Source organism: Palaemon carinicauda, chromosome 19, assembly GCF_036898095.1.
Source record: "Palaemon carinicauda isolate YSFRI2023 chromosome 19, ASM3689809v2, whole genome shotgun sequence".
In the NCBI taxonomy this organism is placed as follows: Eukaryota; Metazoa; Arthropoda; class Malacostraca; order Decapoda; family Palaemonidae; genus Palaemon; species Palaemon carinicauda.
Window position 1 is genome coordinate 42,393,341 of NC_090743.1, and position 18,243 is coordinate 42,411,583.

General features: G+C 41.8%; 1 protein-coding gene across 2 annotated transcripts in view; it reads left to right on the top strand.

Annotated features, from left to right (window-relative positions):
- The window catches only part of Flo1 (flotillin-1), a 128,730-nt gene extending 122,170 nt beyond the window's left edge, over nt 1–6,560 (top strand). For both annotated transcript variants that reach the window (XM_068393530.1, XM_068393533.1), the window contains one exon: nt 2,257–6,560. Coding sequence is in view for 1 of the 2 variants with exons in the window: in XM_068393533.1 (XP_068249634.1) it covers nt 2,257–2,274 (18 nt within the window). In the remaining variant the exon portion in view is untranslated. The remainder of the gene's footprint in view (nt 1–2,256) is intronic.
- The last annotated feature ends 11,683 nt before the right edge of the window (nt 6,561–18,243 follow it).

Below are 18,243 nucleotides of genomic sequence, written 5' to 3' on the forward strand. Positions count from 1 at the left end.
TTTCACTTAGTTTTTTTATGAAAGAGGACCATCAAGTTCCTATACAGTAAGTCCTTCTGCAGGAAATTCTTATCAATAGGTGACCATTTTTTCAATCTTTCTGGATTATTTGGGGTTCTGTGTTTATGAGCTGTCATCATAACACTTTTTTCAATTGATAGATTTAGATTTTATGGCAATATTCGAATTGTTTGTGACCATTTCGTAAAATATTACTTTTTATTATTGATGATAATGGTGCCATGTTATCGTGTGCATTTTACTCGCATGCATTACTACAGATTACCAATCTGCTACTGAAAAATTACTACAAGTTCCTGAAAAGTATTTTTTCAGTGATTTTGCATCCTCCTGTTTTAGAAGTCCTTATTGATTTGGGTACAAGTAATAAAAAAAATATCAGTAACTATTGTTTATGAAGGAGGTTGTTAAGTAACAACTGGTTCAAATTTTACTATAGAGATATTTGGCATTGCTTTAAAGATGAGAGTAATTCAAACTTAGCAAGGAGATATCAACAATAGTAAAAGTAGGTTTTCCTGATCGACAGTAACAAGATACAGTAGACAGAAATTATGGTAATTCCTAGATGTTGGTTTTACTTTCTTGGCATATTTTTTCTTTCTCACAGACAATTCACAAGAGTTTATGTGATCTTTGATTGTCAGTCACAGATGAAACAAAGATGATAGTAAGCTCACAGGCAAGGGTGATCATCACTGGCACCTTTAGACTTTGGTAGGTGATGGAATTACAGAATTCTGTCGCTTTTAGAGAAGGTAATTTTATACAGCTGCGAAAAGATACATAGCAGAGAGATCTCTTTGTTTGATGTTAGATGGAGATTTTATGGAAAATAACTTTCAAAATATAATGTCCTTGGACTAAGAGGAATAAGAGGTGAATAGTCAGTTTCGGAAGTTTATATGGTTATGAGTTTTTGAATAGGAACAAGTATAAACATTTTTCTTGTGTATTATACAATACAGTATAAGCTAAGGTTAAGCAAATGCTCATAAGTAAAGTTTAAAGCTGAAACATTTAAATGCTGATGGCAGTAACAGATGTGAGAACAGATCTTTTTCCTGGGACTACAAGTGATGGACAACTTACATCGATCTCAGTCCAAATACCACTTGTATTTCAGCTGTGCCTCAACTACTTGTATGTATAAATACACAGTGAGCTACATAGACTTGTAACAGAATATGGACTTTCCTCCTTGGGAAGGGAATTATTTTGAGTAACCTATGGAAAATTCTTTGACCACTGGGATAACATGATAAATAAAACATTGTCTTGGTTAACAGATGTTGATCTAGGTGTACTTTGTAAGAATTTTAAGCTTGGCTTGGCATTCATGACCTTTGCTGTTTGATGCCATTCATATATTTTCATTCAAGGAAACTATGAGGGTACGTGCTTAATCAGTAAGGAGCAAGTAGGTCGTGATACTTAGGGCTAGTATTACTTTTGAAATACAGTATTAAACTGTTGTAATTAATGCATTAAAGAATTTATAGCTGTTATGTAATAAGGTTTCAGAGTAACATGATCATATTTCTCTCTATATTGAAATTAGATATATTTTACACTTTGTTTAGAACTACAGTAAATTTATGTTTTTTTAATTTTTTTAATGTTTAATCATCTTTTTCAGGTCCTCATTTGTTTCACTTTTGTATAAAATTATGTGTACCCTCAGCGAGAATATTTTATTACAGCATTTTCTGGTTTTTGATTAGATGAGTTGGAATATGCTGTAAGCCACTGTATTATACACTTGGTAATGTTTGTTATTGCTATACTGTCGTATGTAAATACTCCAATAGTAGATATGAAGAATGAATGATGGTATGTCTTTGATTTTATTTTTACCAAGTTCAATGTCATTGAATTAAAACTAACCTATTAGATGTAGAGATGCAGTGTTACTTCATTATTTAATTGCAAATGTTTCTGAAGTATGACTTTTAATAAAGTATTAACTTTTATTAATACAAAAATTCTTGGGGGCAGTCTTTTTAGTTTTTTTTTTAACCTTTGTGGTCTGGTCAAAACTCATTCCAAAGAATAACAGGATTTTTTAATAGTTGAGAATTGAAAGTCAAAACTTTGTTACATTGTTGATGCTGTAGATTTAATGTATAAACGTAAATCTAAAGTTAAATAAATAACATTGTCCCTATAGTTTATTTCGATACTAATTAGGCTTGTTGTTTTATGATTATTTACCAGCCTGTCTTTCTCTTTCAGAGTATCCGTGCCGTGTAGGAGGGAGTTGACTTGTGAGTTTCATGGCAAAGATATCTACATTAGCCAACCTTGCCGTGTCAGTGGCCACACAAGATGTGTATAATGGTATCTTGTAGCCTTTTTTCCTTTGTTCAATCAGTACAATTGTTTATTTGTAAATGTTTCAAAATTGATATCAACCAAATAAAGGCATAAAAAAATATAATCATGGGATGATATTAGAGTGATGAACCGATTAATGATTTTAATCATTGTCTTCATACATTGTCCAACTCCTCCTAAAGAGTAGATCGCAGATATGGGTTTGTAGTAGTGTGAACAGATTACATAGTTCAATGAATTTTGGTACATTTGTATGAATGCTGTACTAATATCAGACACTAGGAAGTACTTGGTAGCGTAATTTCATAATGTTACGAACGTCTTTTTAAAGGACGGACTCCCCTAGGCCATATTTAGCGAACAGCCTTCGGTACTTGCATACCACAGTTGCCGGTTTCTCAAAACTAGTAAACGACGAGAAATTACCCGGAAAAGACAGCCGATCTTGACTGGTTTTTCTCCCGTTTACTGTGTCCATAGCAACTCCGTAACTTTGACTGTCAGTTGTTCTCTATAGAGATGGGTCTTGTTGCCAATGCCTTATGAAACCCCCATATAAAACTTTTTTATATATATACAATATACACACAGCAGTTCAGTGATTTGTTCTCTCTGAACCTGCACAAAGGTAAAGTGTGGGAATTACAGCTTGAAGGTTTGATGGATCTAAGTTTCATTTTTTCTCCAACCCTGTACATATTTACTTATCTTTTTCTCTTTAGATTAACCAATAGGTTTTATTTCTTGAAGAAATCAGTGCAATATTACATCTTAGTCACAGTTATTTTTGACGGTTGTACTCACTCGATACAATTTTCATTCACAAATACTGCAAGCTGTTTTATCCTCAGACACCCTACCATTGTGTTACCTGATTAAAATGATGCCTTGTAATCTAGAATTTGAACTGTCAAAATAGGCATTTCTTGAGATGGATGCTAAGCAAAGTCATCCCTATTTTTAGATAATATCTTTATATATGGTTAAAGTTCTCTGGAAGGAGCGCCAGCGAACGTTTCAATCGTCGGTTTCTTATACAGTACCTAGCGATTGATACGAGATTTATACCTGTATAGTCTTCTTCATGTTAGGAAATGCCTTTTACCAATGTTTAAGGTTTTGTATCATATTTTCTTCATGCAAAAAAGGACTTACATTGTGACCATTTATCGTGCAATTTATTTGCATGTTTCTACAGTATGAATTTCCTGAAAATTCTTTACCCAGTACTGTATACATTTATATATCATGCATATATGTATACATTTATATATACAACACATACAGCTTTTTTGTATGGAAGAAAACACAAATTTCCACTGCCACTATTGATTTTGAGCTTAAGGTAGTTTTGTCACAATTTTTACATTTTTATCATGCATTTGTTTGAAATATGGTAGTGTATTAGTGATCTTTGTAACAAGAAGTATGTTATTTTGTGTCTAGAAGGAAAAACTATCGTTCAATTTAGTAAAAGTGCACTAATATTTTCTCCAAAGTAAACAATTAAATTACTGTCCCACTGAGTTGCAACTTCTCCATGTTGCTAAAAAAACAACCCTTTTGATCCCGAGTATGCAAGAATGCTATTCTAGAAATCCTGTTGACAAATAATGTTACTTTTTTGTTACAGAGTTCATGCTAATTCCTTGTGAAAATTAACATTGTATTACGTCTTTAGGAACCAAATATTTTATGTTGTTTTAAGTAATTTCAGAAATTTAACCTATTTTGTTTCCTTAGTATTAGCATTGTATTGATATAGACTTGACATTGCAGCATATTTTATGATTGATTTTCATTAGATTTCTAGACTTCAGTGCAAAAGTAATTGAAAAGTAATACTGTATCCTTAAAAAATTAACTTCCTTCTGGACTATATCAGCCAGTTTTTTTCATTATCGCAGCATATATGATTTCATTTTAGATTTTGTTTTTTGTAGGAGGTACGAATCGGTAATCCCTATTGTAATTGGTTGCATCTATGTCAGTAAGCCAACTTGATGCCGCCTTGTATTTGGAAGAGTAAGGAATGTAAATGGTTATCCAAGCATTTTTAATGGTGCTTCTTCTCTGTGAAGCAGTGTTCATGCTTTAGCTGTTAGATGTGTTGATTACATATTGCATGGATGAACTTATAGCAGTCTGGGACTGGTCGATGCTGTTCATTGTAGTCTATGCATTTGCGAGAGATTATAATGTTGGAATGGAAGTGTTTTTGGTTTTAATTTTATGGCACAAAGAAATTATTCTCATTTTGGAAGTTACCGCTTGAGAAGTGTGCATTATGATCTAAGTTGATGTTCACTTCAAGGCATTCAAGTTTTGGTTTTTTGATACTACAGTTGATATTGATGATTTCAAAACCTGCACTCGGTATTTTACAAAAACCACATGGTATGTTTTCTATATTCTATGGTAATCATTGAGCAAATTGTTGATGTAGTACCGATATTACAGTCTCTCAAGTCATAATTAGTTTCAATATAATACTATTTCGTAATACTGTATTTTTTAGTGTTTTGTATGGTTGTACTTGTTGTTTCTCCCATTTTATGTTGTGGTATTCTATAATATCTGGAATTCAAGCTACTTGTCACATCATAACTTATAAGGTACCAGATGTTTGCATTTATGAATCTTGAATTCTCAGTACGTTATGAGGAAAACCCTCTCGTTTAGTTCTTATAGTTTGTTGTTGAAGCTAGTCTGTTGTCTGATTACAAAACTTTCTAACCCCCTGATAGATAAGTTTACTTTAAGACTAAGGAATTTTTTTTTTATTAATACAGAGGATAATTTATTTTGTTCACATGAGTTGTTTGATACAGGATTTTTAAATCCTCAGTGAATAGGAATTTCATGCAATGTTATCAAGTATTTTGTATGCTTCTCTTAATAATTCGTCATGTTATAGTCATTATCTTTTGTTCTCTCATGATACAGTCAACATTGCAGTGCATGGATGTGGAATCTCTTAAACTGAACTACACTTCTATCCTTTATTGTTTGAAATTATCTTTAGTTCAACCAAAAAGTATTTTTTATCAGAACTTTTTTGAAAACCAGATCACTCCTCATGAATTGGAAAGTGGCAGTCTTTGATATCCTGTACTGTATCATCAGTTTTGCATATTTATTTCAAGTGAAAAATCTATTAATTGAGAGCTTCTCTGAAGTAGAGATTTTACAATCTCTTCTACAATTCTGTTACCAAGTTATTCTAGCTACAAGAATTGTTTAGGATCTAAAAGTCTTTTCTTACAAATGTCCAAGGCTTAACTATAATGGTACAATGTACTATAGCCTGTTATTTTATCATCATCGTCTATGTTAGAGTACGGCTCTTTACGATTTTCCATTGTCCTGGTTGTAAACCGAATGACGTCGCATGGTTAGCATAGTGGTAAGTGGTTGGTCATCCAATCCGTCTACTATATATATTTCTACGTATATAGTATATATTTGGTAGTTGTTTAATTTGATAAAGCATGCCCAGGGTCATTATTACACTAGCCAAAATATTTAGTGATGGCCCGAAGAAGGTGGGACTTTCCATAGATGTAAGAAGAATCACAATGGATCACTATTGAAACTTAATATGTCTTGGATGGTCATTACAAAAAGTGAATTATTAATCGTGTCTTACGTGTACCTTTCGCAAAGTTAATGATATATTGTTTTTTCACACGTCAGTACATTAACAATGTGCAGCACACCTTTTATAGAAATATTACTTGCATCTCGTGCTGGAAATCGCCTCATGCTGTTAATCCCACCGCACTTCCGTAGGGGGTCATGCCTATGTCTTTTTTGTTTCTTTTATATATACATATATATATTTGTGAGCATTCATTGAATATCCTACAGGATAGGGGAATGTTTGATAACACAACGTGTATGGTAGCAATAGAATATGTAGATAAAAAAATTCTCATCTCGATTCACTTAAAGATTCTTGTGTCACTGTTTTATCGGTCAGTAAATTCCTATACCTAACTGTTTCAGTTCATGCCTGGGTTTCAAAAGTGGATCATTCAATTACTGTTGCCACTAATGATGAATTTGGAGAGGTCAAAGTCACAAACAAAGTGAAGCCCAGGCAGCTGAAGTTATTATTATTCTTCAAAACCTCACTGAGACATGTAACTTCAAACTATTCTCCTGTCTTCTAAAGCTTCTATTACAGTATTAAAATTGAAGATTTTTTATTATCCTCAAAAGTCTTACTCTTCTAGTTTCGATGTACTTTCGAAATAAGCTGTAAATTGGTCTCAAGACTGGCAATGACCAGAAATAATGCCTAATAAATAAAAAACAGATACTTTACTACTTCTGTATGAGGAACCCCATGTCGTTAATACAATAGTTTTTGATGAATAATATTTTTGTACTAACTTTCTGATATAATTGTACATTTTAATTGAAATGCTAGAAAAATAATTTTTCTATAATTTTTCCCATAATGTAATGAAGTTTAGAACAAAATATAAGCTATGACTAATATAATTTTGCTCTTTGGACAAGTTTTAGAAGACTAATTTATTTGTTGAAACTGCCTCAAAACCATCTGAATATTAGGATGATGTAAAGCAGCAGACAATATAACATTAAAAACAGTAGTAAAAGCAGTGGTAGTCTTGGAAGACCTCAAATATCACCAAGACTTTGTCCTGAACTAAAGTAATTCTTTGTGCAAGTAGCTAAGATACAAGAAAGTAACTATTGAAAATTTTGAACAAAGGTTCCTCAAGACAGGAATTTTAGTTTCTATGAAGGTGTTATGTCAAATATAAATCTAAGTACCTAGACTATATGATTGTTAATTCTTATGGGATATGATTTTTTTTTTTATTTTTATTTTATTTACAACTATCACAGTGACATCTGCCAAACAATTTAAGTCGGTGTCCTATGAAAATAGAAGACGGGACATTGAGTATATTTAGGAATTTTACCCTGTAAAGAACATTCAGTTAGGTGAACATCTTAAAGAAAATGGACTTTGATACTGCATAAGGTACACTTGCTTTATTATTCAGGGACCTCCAGCCCTTCATATCCTACAGTTCCATCATGTTCGTAATCCTAGGCATGCAGTTAATTCTAATAGTCAGGCCTTCTCCATCATGAGGTTCAATACTACACAGTATTCTAGAATTTTGAACATTAAACTTAGCCGCTGGTTATATGAAAATAGCTTTAGTCTCTGACGTCTGGCAGAAATTAAAAAACTCGCAACAATCGCAGATAGAGTTGCCAGGTGTACACTAGCGTCCTCATGGGAGATAGGTCGAACCATTCCATACCTCACCAGATCTCTGCCGCCATTGCTGGCAACATCGTTTGGAATCCACTCGCTAACTACCTTGGATTTTGGACAGTTATCTAGGTGATGTACATTGTTTTTGGTTATTGGCTTTTGCATTATTGGATTTCGCTTTTAGATTATCTTGAATACTTATTGATTTGGATTACTTGGATTATTTCGACCCTTGCTTGTTTTTTATCTGTTTAACTTTTCAATATGGCCAACCCTTCTCCTTCATATAGGAAGTGTGTGAAAGGGTGTAAGACTCAGCTTCCAAAAGCGTCTGTAGATCCCCATTCAATTTGTTCTAAATGTAGAGGTAAAATTTGTGAATTGGGGGATTGATGTGAAGAATGGATTTCATTGTCCGAGAGTGAGTGGCTGGCTTTTGACCGCTACTCTCGTAAATTAGAGAGAGACAGTGTTAGGCGTAGTTCTTCTCGATCTAGAGATCTATCTACTTCCAATATCATTGAACCTAATCCTTCCCCTGTAGTGGTAGATCCAGTCCCCAATACTGTTTCATCTGAACCTACACTTGAAGATATGATGATTGCAATTCAAGCCCTTGGAGTAAGGGTAGAATCGCTCGCGATGGACAGAAACCAGCTCATGTCTGACGTTAACCTGTTAAAAAGTGTTAGTTTTAAAAGTGCAATTAATGTGTTCAGTGATGTGGAGGGTGCGTCTGCTCGAGCCTGTCGTTCACCTAGCCTTAGACCTCTTTCAAGCTCCCGAACCCATGGGAGAAGTAATGTCGATCGGCGAAAGGGAACGAGAGGCGTTATCGCTCGCGCAGACGTCCCCTCCAGTGTACCTGTTGTCGCATCGCAGGACACTCACCCTCACCATGGGAAAGGTGTGGTTAATTTATTATCTTCATCTTCGGATGATGCTACGCACGGCAAGGTCTGGCGTCATGCTTCCAGACCTCTTAAGAGGAAAGCGGATGTAGTGGCTCAGTGTCGCGATTCGTCACCGCAAGCGCCTGACTGTAGCCATTGGGACACTCCAGAGCATTTTCATTCGTCTGTCAAAGGTTCTCCTGCGAAACGTCCTGACAGGATGTCAGAAGTTGAGAAAGGTTTAGTTCAGACTGATACGGATCTTGTTCCTGAGTCTGGTGTTATGGTACATGCACCGCTGCTTCCGCCAGACTGGTTTCCGTCTTCTGAAAATGTGGAGAGTTATGTAAGCAATGAGGAAAGCGAGTTCGCGATCGAAGTTTTCTCACCTGTGTCACCTCATGTTGATCCTAATTGGACTATGCTGAGAGACATGAAGCAGCAGCTCTCATCTTTTATGCAGTCTTATCAGCCTGCTGTTAGCAAAGCGGTGGTTCGTCATGATTCCGATCATGACGCGTTGTCGCACAGATGGCCTACCAGCAAACGCAATGTTGAACAGCGTGATAAGGCTTCTATATCTCATCGAGTTCCTGCTTCTCTTGATACCAAACGTCAAGCGGCCAAGCGTGACATCGAGCGTCAACCTTCCAAGTGCGGCGACGGTCACCAGGCACCTAAGCGTGACGTCGAGCGACAAGCACGTGACGTCGAACGTCAACCAAACCGTGACGTCCAACGTCAGTCAGATACTGTTCGACATGCAGTCAGACGTGACGTCGAGCGCAAGATTAGCGAACGTCATGTGGACAGCCATACCGAACGTCTTGATCGCGCGCACCGCAGTGCTGATTCTTATATTCGTGAGCGACACCTTTCTGAACAAGATGCTGCTACGGCGGTTGGAATGCTTACGGAGGAAGAACAGGATGATCATTTTTCTCCGGATGGGCCTTTGGATGTTGTGCCGGAGGAAGAAGAGAATAAGACACCTCAACACTCTGTCGACCTCAAAAAGATTATGTTGGTCTTTACGGAGTTATTTGCGGATCACTTTTCTCCTGTAGCCCCACTTTCACCTCCTTCGGAGTTTACCTTAGGAAAAACAGCAAGAACATCGCTTTTTACTAAGATGGTACTCTCTCGTTCCTCAAAGAGAGCATTAAAGTTAATGGGTGTTTGGATGCAATCTAAAAAAGACCTAGGCAAAACAGGCTTCGCTTTTCCCCTGCCCAGATTAGCTTCCAAGTCGTATATGGTGCGAGACAGGAGAAGTTCTCGGCTTGGGAGTTCCTGCCTCTGCCCAAGGCGACTTCTCGAGCCTAGTGGATTCTCCTCGTCGTTTGGCCATGAGAAGGACTAAAATCTTATAGTCTATATCTGAGTCTGATCATCTCCTCATAGGTATCTACAGAGCATTCGAAGTGTTCAACTTTCTTGATTGGTCTCTGGGAGCCTTGGGGAAGAAAGTTTCTGCACTGAAGGATTCTGAAACTGGTAACTTTATACATGTAATGTCATGCATGGATAAAGCAGTTAGAGATGGCTCGAATGAGTTAGCAGCCCTGTTCACAGCTGGGGTCATTAAGAAAAGGGCAACTATGTGCTCTTTTCTCTCCATGGGGGTCACTCCATTCCAGAGGTCAGAATTGCTCTTTGCACCTCTTTCTCCTTCTCTAATCCCTCAGGAGCTAGTAAAGGAAGTTGCCGCCGCCTTGACCCAGAAGGCTACTCACGACTTAGTCTCCAAGACAGCAAGGAAGGTTCTTCCAACTTCCTTCTCCACCCATAGACCGAAGGAAGATACTTCCTTTCCTCACGTATCACAGCCATTTCGTGGAAAGTCTGTCGGTAGGGGTAGCTTCAGACCCGATGGGAGAAGGTCTAGAAGGAGAGGTTCTAGGTCTGGCCGAAGCAGTGTCTGACTGCTTTCGCCTTCAGACAGCAGTGGGGGCCAGGCTAAACAACTTCTGACAAGCCTGGGAGAGAAGGGGAGCGGACCCTTGGTCTGTTCATGTTTTAAAGGAGGGTTACAAGATCCCGTTCATTACAAAACCTCCGTTAGTTATAGACCCTGTGGATCTCTCTCCCAGATACAAGGAGGAATCGAAGAAGCAGGCTATGCATCTTAAAATGTCTCTCTGGCTAGAAAAGAAGGCAATAGAGAGGGTGCGGGACTTAAAATCACCAGGATTTTACAACCGCTCATACCTGGTTCCCAAGAACTCGGGGGGATGGAGTCCAGTCCTGGACGTAAGTATTGTACCAACCGTGTTTCACACAATTGTACATAATTCCTTTTGTATATATTATGGTTGTATCTTCGCTCTTCCCTCGCACTAAAACGAACATGAAAATTCAAGTCTGGTTTTTCCTCTGTGATTTTGTCTGTCTTGTGAACTTGTCATGTCCTGTTGCCTTGAGGTTTTGTATATAAGGAGAGTGTTCCACAACAATATAACTCAGTCGTTTCCAATCTGCCTTTGATTTCACAACTCCTCTCTCGGCCCGTCACATTGGTGACCCCGGAAGTCGACTCGCTTCCACCGCCTTCCACCCCCACCCCCTCGCCACTCCATCGTTGGTACTATGACGGACTCTACGGCAGTTGGGGCTACGGCCTCTCCATTCAAACTTTCATCGTTTGCCAGCGGAGAGGCGTTTGCTTGGTTTCAGCGCGCAGAAGTCCAGTTTCGTATCAGGGGCGTGACTCGCTCAACCACCAAAGCGGATTATGTTCTCGCGGCGATACCCGAGGACACCTTCCCAGAAATATCCGACTGGCTTTGTGAACAAGGAGACACCCCAATAGCGTATGACGACCTCAAATCATACCTTCTGCAACAGTACTCGCCGTCGCCAGCCACCCGTATAGCAAAGCTTTTTCAGCTCTCGCAACAACCGTTGGGGGACCAAAGGGCTTCGCTTGCCCTCAGGGAAATGACCAGTATCGCTCGCCTTCAACCTGCCGCAGACGGCTCTCCTCGTGAGGTAAACCTACTCCGTGCCCTATGGATACGCCGTTTACCTGAACCTGTGCGCGCTGCTATATCCGATGTCGATAGTTTACCCATAAAGAACTTGATGACCAAAGCCGACGCCCTTATGGACAGCCACTTCAAGACCTCCATCAACGCCTCCACCCCTGACGACGAGGATGCCTATTCAACGTACACCGAAGCTGACATGAATGCCGTAGGACATACACGCCTTCCCCGTGACGTGCCGAAGCGGCGACAAAGCCGCCCACCACCCACCAATCGCTCGCGCCCCAACGAACGACTTCTACAGCCACTTACTACCTCCCATCCACCGCAGTTTTGCTACTACCACTTCAGATTCGGGGCAACCGCAAAGAAATGTGCCAAAGATTGTCAGTGGCCAAAAAACGTGTAAGTAGGCCATCGCTTGTGGCGGTGGCCTCCCATGTTTCTAATCTTTTCTTTTTACAGGATGCAGGAACGGGCGTGCGATTTTTGGTAGACACGGGTGCTTGTCGTTCTCTTTTGCCAAGGAAACTCTTCAAGGCACGACGTAGTCTGTCTACATCTGCCGACGTCCGCTTGGTAGCTGCCAACGGATCTGCGATACCCACCTACGGTTACGAGAGCCTCACATTATCGTTCGGAAACGGTAAATTCAATTGGAAGTTTCTCGTTGCTGACGTCACAATGCCAATCCTCGGTGCGGATTTCCTCTCTCATTTCCACCTTCTGGTCGATGTCGCCCATCGACGATTGGTCAACGCGGACTCGTACTTGTCGACACCTCTTCAACCTGCCCCCTCTAACCTCGCTCTCCACATCAGCGAACCCACGGATGCCTACGCCCACCTCCTCACGTCGTACCCGGAAGTTTTCCGTCCAGAACTTCGCCAAACGCCCACGGTTCCTGCTAAGCACGGTATTTATCACCATATCAAGACGACGGGACCCCCAGTCTTCGCAAAATTCAGACGTCTGGCACCGGAACGATTGGCAGCCGCCAAACAGACGTTCGCCGAAATGGAGAAAATGGGCCTTTGCCAAAAGGCCTCCAGCCCATGGTCGTCACCCTTACACATCGTTCTGAAGAAAGACGGCTCCCTCCGTCCGTGCGGGGATTACAGGCGCCTGAACATGCAAACAGAACCGGATCACTACCCCCTCCCAAACATTGCCGATGTAACCTCCTACCTACACAAAGCAAAGGTTTTCTCTACGCTCGACCTCCTGAAGGGGTATTATCAGGTACCTATGAACCCAGAAGACATCCCCAAGACCGCCATCACCACTCCGTTTGGCACATACACCTTCAATTACTCCTGTTTTGGCCTTCGTAATGCTGGGGCAACGTTTCAACGTCTCATGGATGGCATCTTAGGGGACCTCCCTTTCTGTGTATGTTATGTGGACGACATACTTGTGTTCTCCTCCTCAAAAGAGGAACACCTCCGTCACCTGTGCATCGTGCTCGACCGCCTGCAACAAAACGGCCTTGTAGTCCGGTACGACAAGTGTACCTTTGGCGCCAACGAAGTGTCGTTCTTAGGGCACCGTATCACTCCTGAAGGAGTCCATCCCCTCCCTGAGAAGGTAGCAGCCGTTCAGAATTTCCCCACGCCCTCGACCGTCAAAGCTCTGCAGGAATTCTTGGGCATGATCAACTATTATCACCGCTTTCTGCCAGCCATTGCCGCCACTCTTGCTCCCCTCTACGCCTCCCTCAAGGGCAAGCCAAAGGACTTGAAGTGGGGTCCCCTTCAAGAAGCGGCCTTCTGCAATGCAAAGAAGGCCCTATCAACTGCTGCGGCTCTCACTTTTCCTATCCCACACGCCCCTCTCCTTCTCTCCACCGATGCCAGCGACGTCGCTATTGGTGCAGTACTCGAGCAGGTGGTCAAAGGCTCGCCCCGCCCATTGGCCTTCTTCAGCAGAAAACTGTCCAAGGCAGAATCGGGTTATTCTACCTTCGATCGAGAATTGCTGGCGGTGCACCTGGCTGTCCGTCACTTTCGCCATTTCTTAGAAGGTACGCCCTTCGTCATTCGCACAGACCACATGCCTCTGGTGCACGCCTTCACTCGACAGTCTGACGCCTGGTCTGCCCGTCAACGCCGACATCTCTCCGCCGTGGCTGAATACAATTGCACCCTCCAATACGTCCCTGGGAAAATGAATCCTGTTGCCGAAGCCCTGTCAAGAAACACGTTGGCTGCCGTTCAACTGGGATTGGATTACAACGCCCTGGCTGAAGCCCAACGACAGGATCCAGAGTATCAAGCTTGTAGGACATCCTGCACGTCCCTCCGTTGGGAGGATTTTCCCCTCGAAAACTCCAACACCACCCTCCTCTGTGACGTCAGTACTGGTAGACCGCGACCTTGGATTCCTGCTCCCATGCGCCGACAGGTGTTTGATTTCATCCACGGCCTTTCACATCCCTCGTGCCGTTCTACTGCACAGCTGCTGAAGGCAAAGTTCATTTGGCACGGCATTTCTAAGGATGCTAAGGATTGGGTCCGTGCCTGTACTTCTTGCCAAACTTCCAAAGTACATCGACACACGGATTCAGGAGTGGGCACCTTTCCTCAACCTCAGCGTCGTTTCGCACACATTCACGTCGACGTTGTAGGCCCCCTACCCACATCACAAGGACATCGTTACCTGTTTACCGTCATCGACCGCTCCACTCGTTGGCCTGAAGCCATTCCCATGGAAACTGCAACGTCCGCCTCATGTACATCTGCCTTACTCTCTGGATGGATTTCAAGATTCGGTATCCCTGAGCATATTACTTCTGACAGGGGAACCACTTTCACCTCTCAATTATGGACGTCATTAGCAAATCTCCTGGGCATCACCCTACATCACACAACGGCCTACAACCCCGCTGCCAATGGAATGGTTGAACGTTTTCATCGCACCCTCAAAGCAGCTTTGATGTCCCGCTGCAAGGATTGCAACTGGTTTACTCAGCTTCCCTGGGTCCTCCTTGGACTAAGGACCACTCCTAAAGACGCCCTCGACGTCTCGGCAGCCGAAATGGTGTATGGCGACCCGTTGGTCGTCCCTGCCGAGTTTTTTCCTTCTACAACCTCCTCCGACGATCTCCAGCGCATACGTCACGTCGTGGGAAAATTTACTCCGTGCCGCCAGACTTACAAGCCCCCAGCGAAGCATCACATACCAACGGACTTGCACTCTGCAACGCACGTCTTCCTGCGCAACGACACCAGCAAGCCACCGTTAACGCCCCCTTACACGGGACCTTACCTTGTGATCCGACGCAGTCCGAAAGCATTCCTCCTAAACATTCGGGGCAAAGAAGACTGGGTCTCCATTGATCGTCTAAAACCTGCTTATCTTCTGCCAGATGACCCGCCTACAGTTCGCCTCTCTAGATCAGGGCACCCTATTTAACATGTACAGTATGTCATTTTTAGGGGGGGAGCCATGTACCAACCGTGTTTCACACAATTGTACATAATTCCTTTTGTATATATTATGGTTGTATCTTCGCTCTTCCCTCGCACTAAAACGAACATGAAAATTAGAGTCTGGTTTTTCCTCTGTGATTTTGTCTGTCTTGTGAACTTGTCATGTCCTGTTGCCTTGAGGTTTTGTATATAAGGAGTGTTCCACAACAATATAACTCAGTCGTTTCCAATCTGCCTTTGATTTCACAACTCCTCTCTCGGCCCGTCACAGTATCCTCAACAACTACGTTCAAAAGACAAAGTTCTCTATGGAGACTCAGAAGACTGTGCTTGCAGCAGTAAGGAAGGGCGACTGGATGATGTCATTAACCTCCAGGACGCTTACTTTCATGTCCCGATCCATCCAAGTTGCAATCGTTACCTGAGGTTCATGTACAGGAAGGTCTTCCAGTTTCGGGCCTTGTGTTTCGGCCTCAGCACCGCCCCTCTAGTCTTCACAAAGATCATGTTGAATGTGGCGAGTATGCTCCATTCAAGAGGCATCAGAGCCTCCTTGTACCTGGACGATTGGCTCCTAAGAGCTCCCTCTTTCAATCGCTGTCTGGAGGATCTGCGTCTGACATTGAGTCTGTCAGAAGAGCTAGGACTTCTTGTGAACTCAGAGAAGTCCCAATTGATTCCATCCCAGAAGATTCTCTATTTAGGGATGGAGATTCGGAGTCTAGCTTTTCAGGCTTTTCCGTCACCTGCAAGGATACAGCTAGCTCTCCTAAAACTTTGTGCTTTTCTAAAGAAAAACATCTGTTCAGTAAGAGAGTGGATGAGTCTCCTGGGAACCCTCTCTTCAGTAGAACAGTTTGTGTCTCTGGGAAGACTAAACCTACGGCCTCTTCAGTTCCATCTCGATTTCCATTGGAACAAAGAGGACAGCCTTGACAAGGAAAGCATTCCCCTTATGGAACCGATAAGAAAGTGCCTTCAGTGGAGGAACAACCTGAGCAGACTTCAGGAAGGTCTCTCGTTGGAGCAAAAGAGCCCAGACCTTGTGTTGTTTTCCGACGCCTCAGACTCGGGGTGGGGAGCAACACTGGGAAAGTCAGAGATCTTAGGTCTGTGGACAAGGGAACAAGGGAGCCTCCACATCAATCAAAAGGAGTTGTTGGCTCTCAAAGGTTTCGAGAAGTTAGTGTTAAACAAAGTAGTACAAGTCAATGCCGACAACACCACAGCATTGGCGGGACTCACTCGAGGTCACTTTACGAAATAGCAAGGACTCTTCTCATGTGGGCAAAAGAAAGAAGGGTATCCTTGTTTACAAGATTCGTGCAGGGAGAGAAGAACGTGATGGTAGACAGCCTCAGCTGGAGGAATCAAGTTCTTCCCACGGAGTGGACGTTGCATCTGGATGTATGCGAGAAACTTTGGCAGATTTGGGGTCGTCCACTCATAGACCTGTTCGCGACCTCAAAAACGAAAAGGCTGGAGACATATTGCTCGCCAGTTCCGGACCTCGAAGCAACACACATAGACGCGCTCCTGATGGATTGGTCTCACCTGGATGTGTACGCGTTCCCACCATTCAAAGTGCTGTACAAGGCGTTACAAAAGTTCGTGTCTCACGAGGGAACCAGGTTGACTCTAGTAGCTCCCTTCTGGCCATAAAGAGGTTGGTTCACAGAGGTACTGGAATGGATGGTGGACGTTCCAAAAAGCCTACCATTGGGAATAGATGTTCTCAAACAACCTCACTTGGCAAGAAACCATCTAAACCTCCAAGCTCTACGTGCCTTCAGACTATCGAAAAATGCGCAACATCTAGAGGATTTTCGAAGGAGGCAGCCAAGGCTATTGCTAAAGCAAGGAGGACTTCCACCATCAAGGTTTATCAGTCCAAGTGGGAGGTTTTTAGAGAGTGGTGTAGAGCTAATTCAGTTTCTTCATCCAGTACCTCTGTAACACAAATTGCCGATTTCTTCTTAGAGCTTAGAAGAAAGCACAACTTTTCCTCCTCGACCATCAAGGGGTACAAGAGTAGGCTGGCAGCTGTCTTCAGACACAGGAATTTAGATCTCTCAAATATTAAAGACCTTCAAGATCTCAGATCTTTTGAAACTTCTAAGAAGCGTCAACAGGAATCACCAGCCTGGAATTTAGATGTTTTAAAATTCCTCATGAGTGACAGATTCGAGCCTTTACACTCTGCTTTTTTTAAAGATCTAACTTTGAAGACTCCTTTCTTAGTAAATCTGGCAACAGCTAAGAGAGTCAGTGAAGTTCACGCTTTTAGCAAGAACATTGGCTTCAGAAACGGGAAAGCCATATGCTCCTTGCAACTTGAATTTCTGGCCAAAAATGAACGTCCTTCTCATCCATGGCCTAAATCTTTCGAGATTGCTAACCTCCCTGATATGATGGGTGAAGAGTTGGAGAAAGTTCTGTGTCCTGTTAGAGCAATGAAATTCTATCTGGACAGAACTAAAGATTTAAGAGGCAGTTCAGAAGCTCTTTGATGCGGTCAAGAAGTCTGGTTTACCTATGTCTAAAAACGCCCTATCATTTTTTATAAGACTTAATTAGAGAGGCTCACACACACTGTGGTGAGGCAGAACTTAAGCTGCTAAAAGTAAAGACTCATGAAGTTAGAGCTGTGGCAACTTCTGTAGCTTTTAAACAAAATTGTTCTCTGCAAAACATCATGGATACAACCTTTTGGAGGAGTAAATCTGTATTTCCCTCGCATTACTTGAAACGTGTCCTGACTCTTTATGAGGACTGCTACACTTTGGGATCATTCGTAGCAGTGAATGCAGTAGTAGGTGAAGGATCAACCACTACGTTCCCCTAATCCCTAGTACCCTTTTTCTTCTCTTGGAACTTGTATATATTTTTATGGTTGTATGTGGAGATTGGTCGACAGTCTTCCACAGTCTTTGTTTTAGTCTGGTGGTCATTTTGTTCCTTGAGAGCGCTCAGAACAAGGGTATTAGTTGAGGTCCTGTCAGCATAGAGGTTATTACCCATTTGACAGCTCCTAGAGAACTTCAGCCCCCTGGGTGGACCGCTGGATCTCATAAGGATAGAAGACATAATGAGGCAGAGAATCATTGAAGTCAGCTTCCTTAACAGGTATGAACCCTTAAGCTTGTTTTAATTAACTCTTAAGTAATATTCCAACAATGTTGCTGTCTCTAACCCTCCACCAAGGGTGTCAATCAGCTATTTTTATATAACCAGCGGGTAAGTTTAATGTTTAAAAAACGGATTTTGAGTGAAGCGAAAAATCTATTTTTGGGTGAGATGGCCATGTCGTC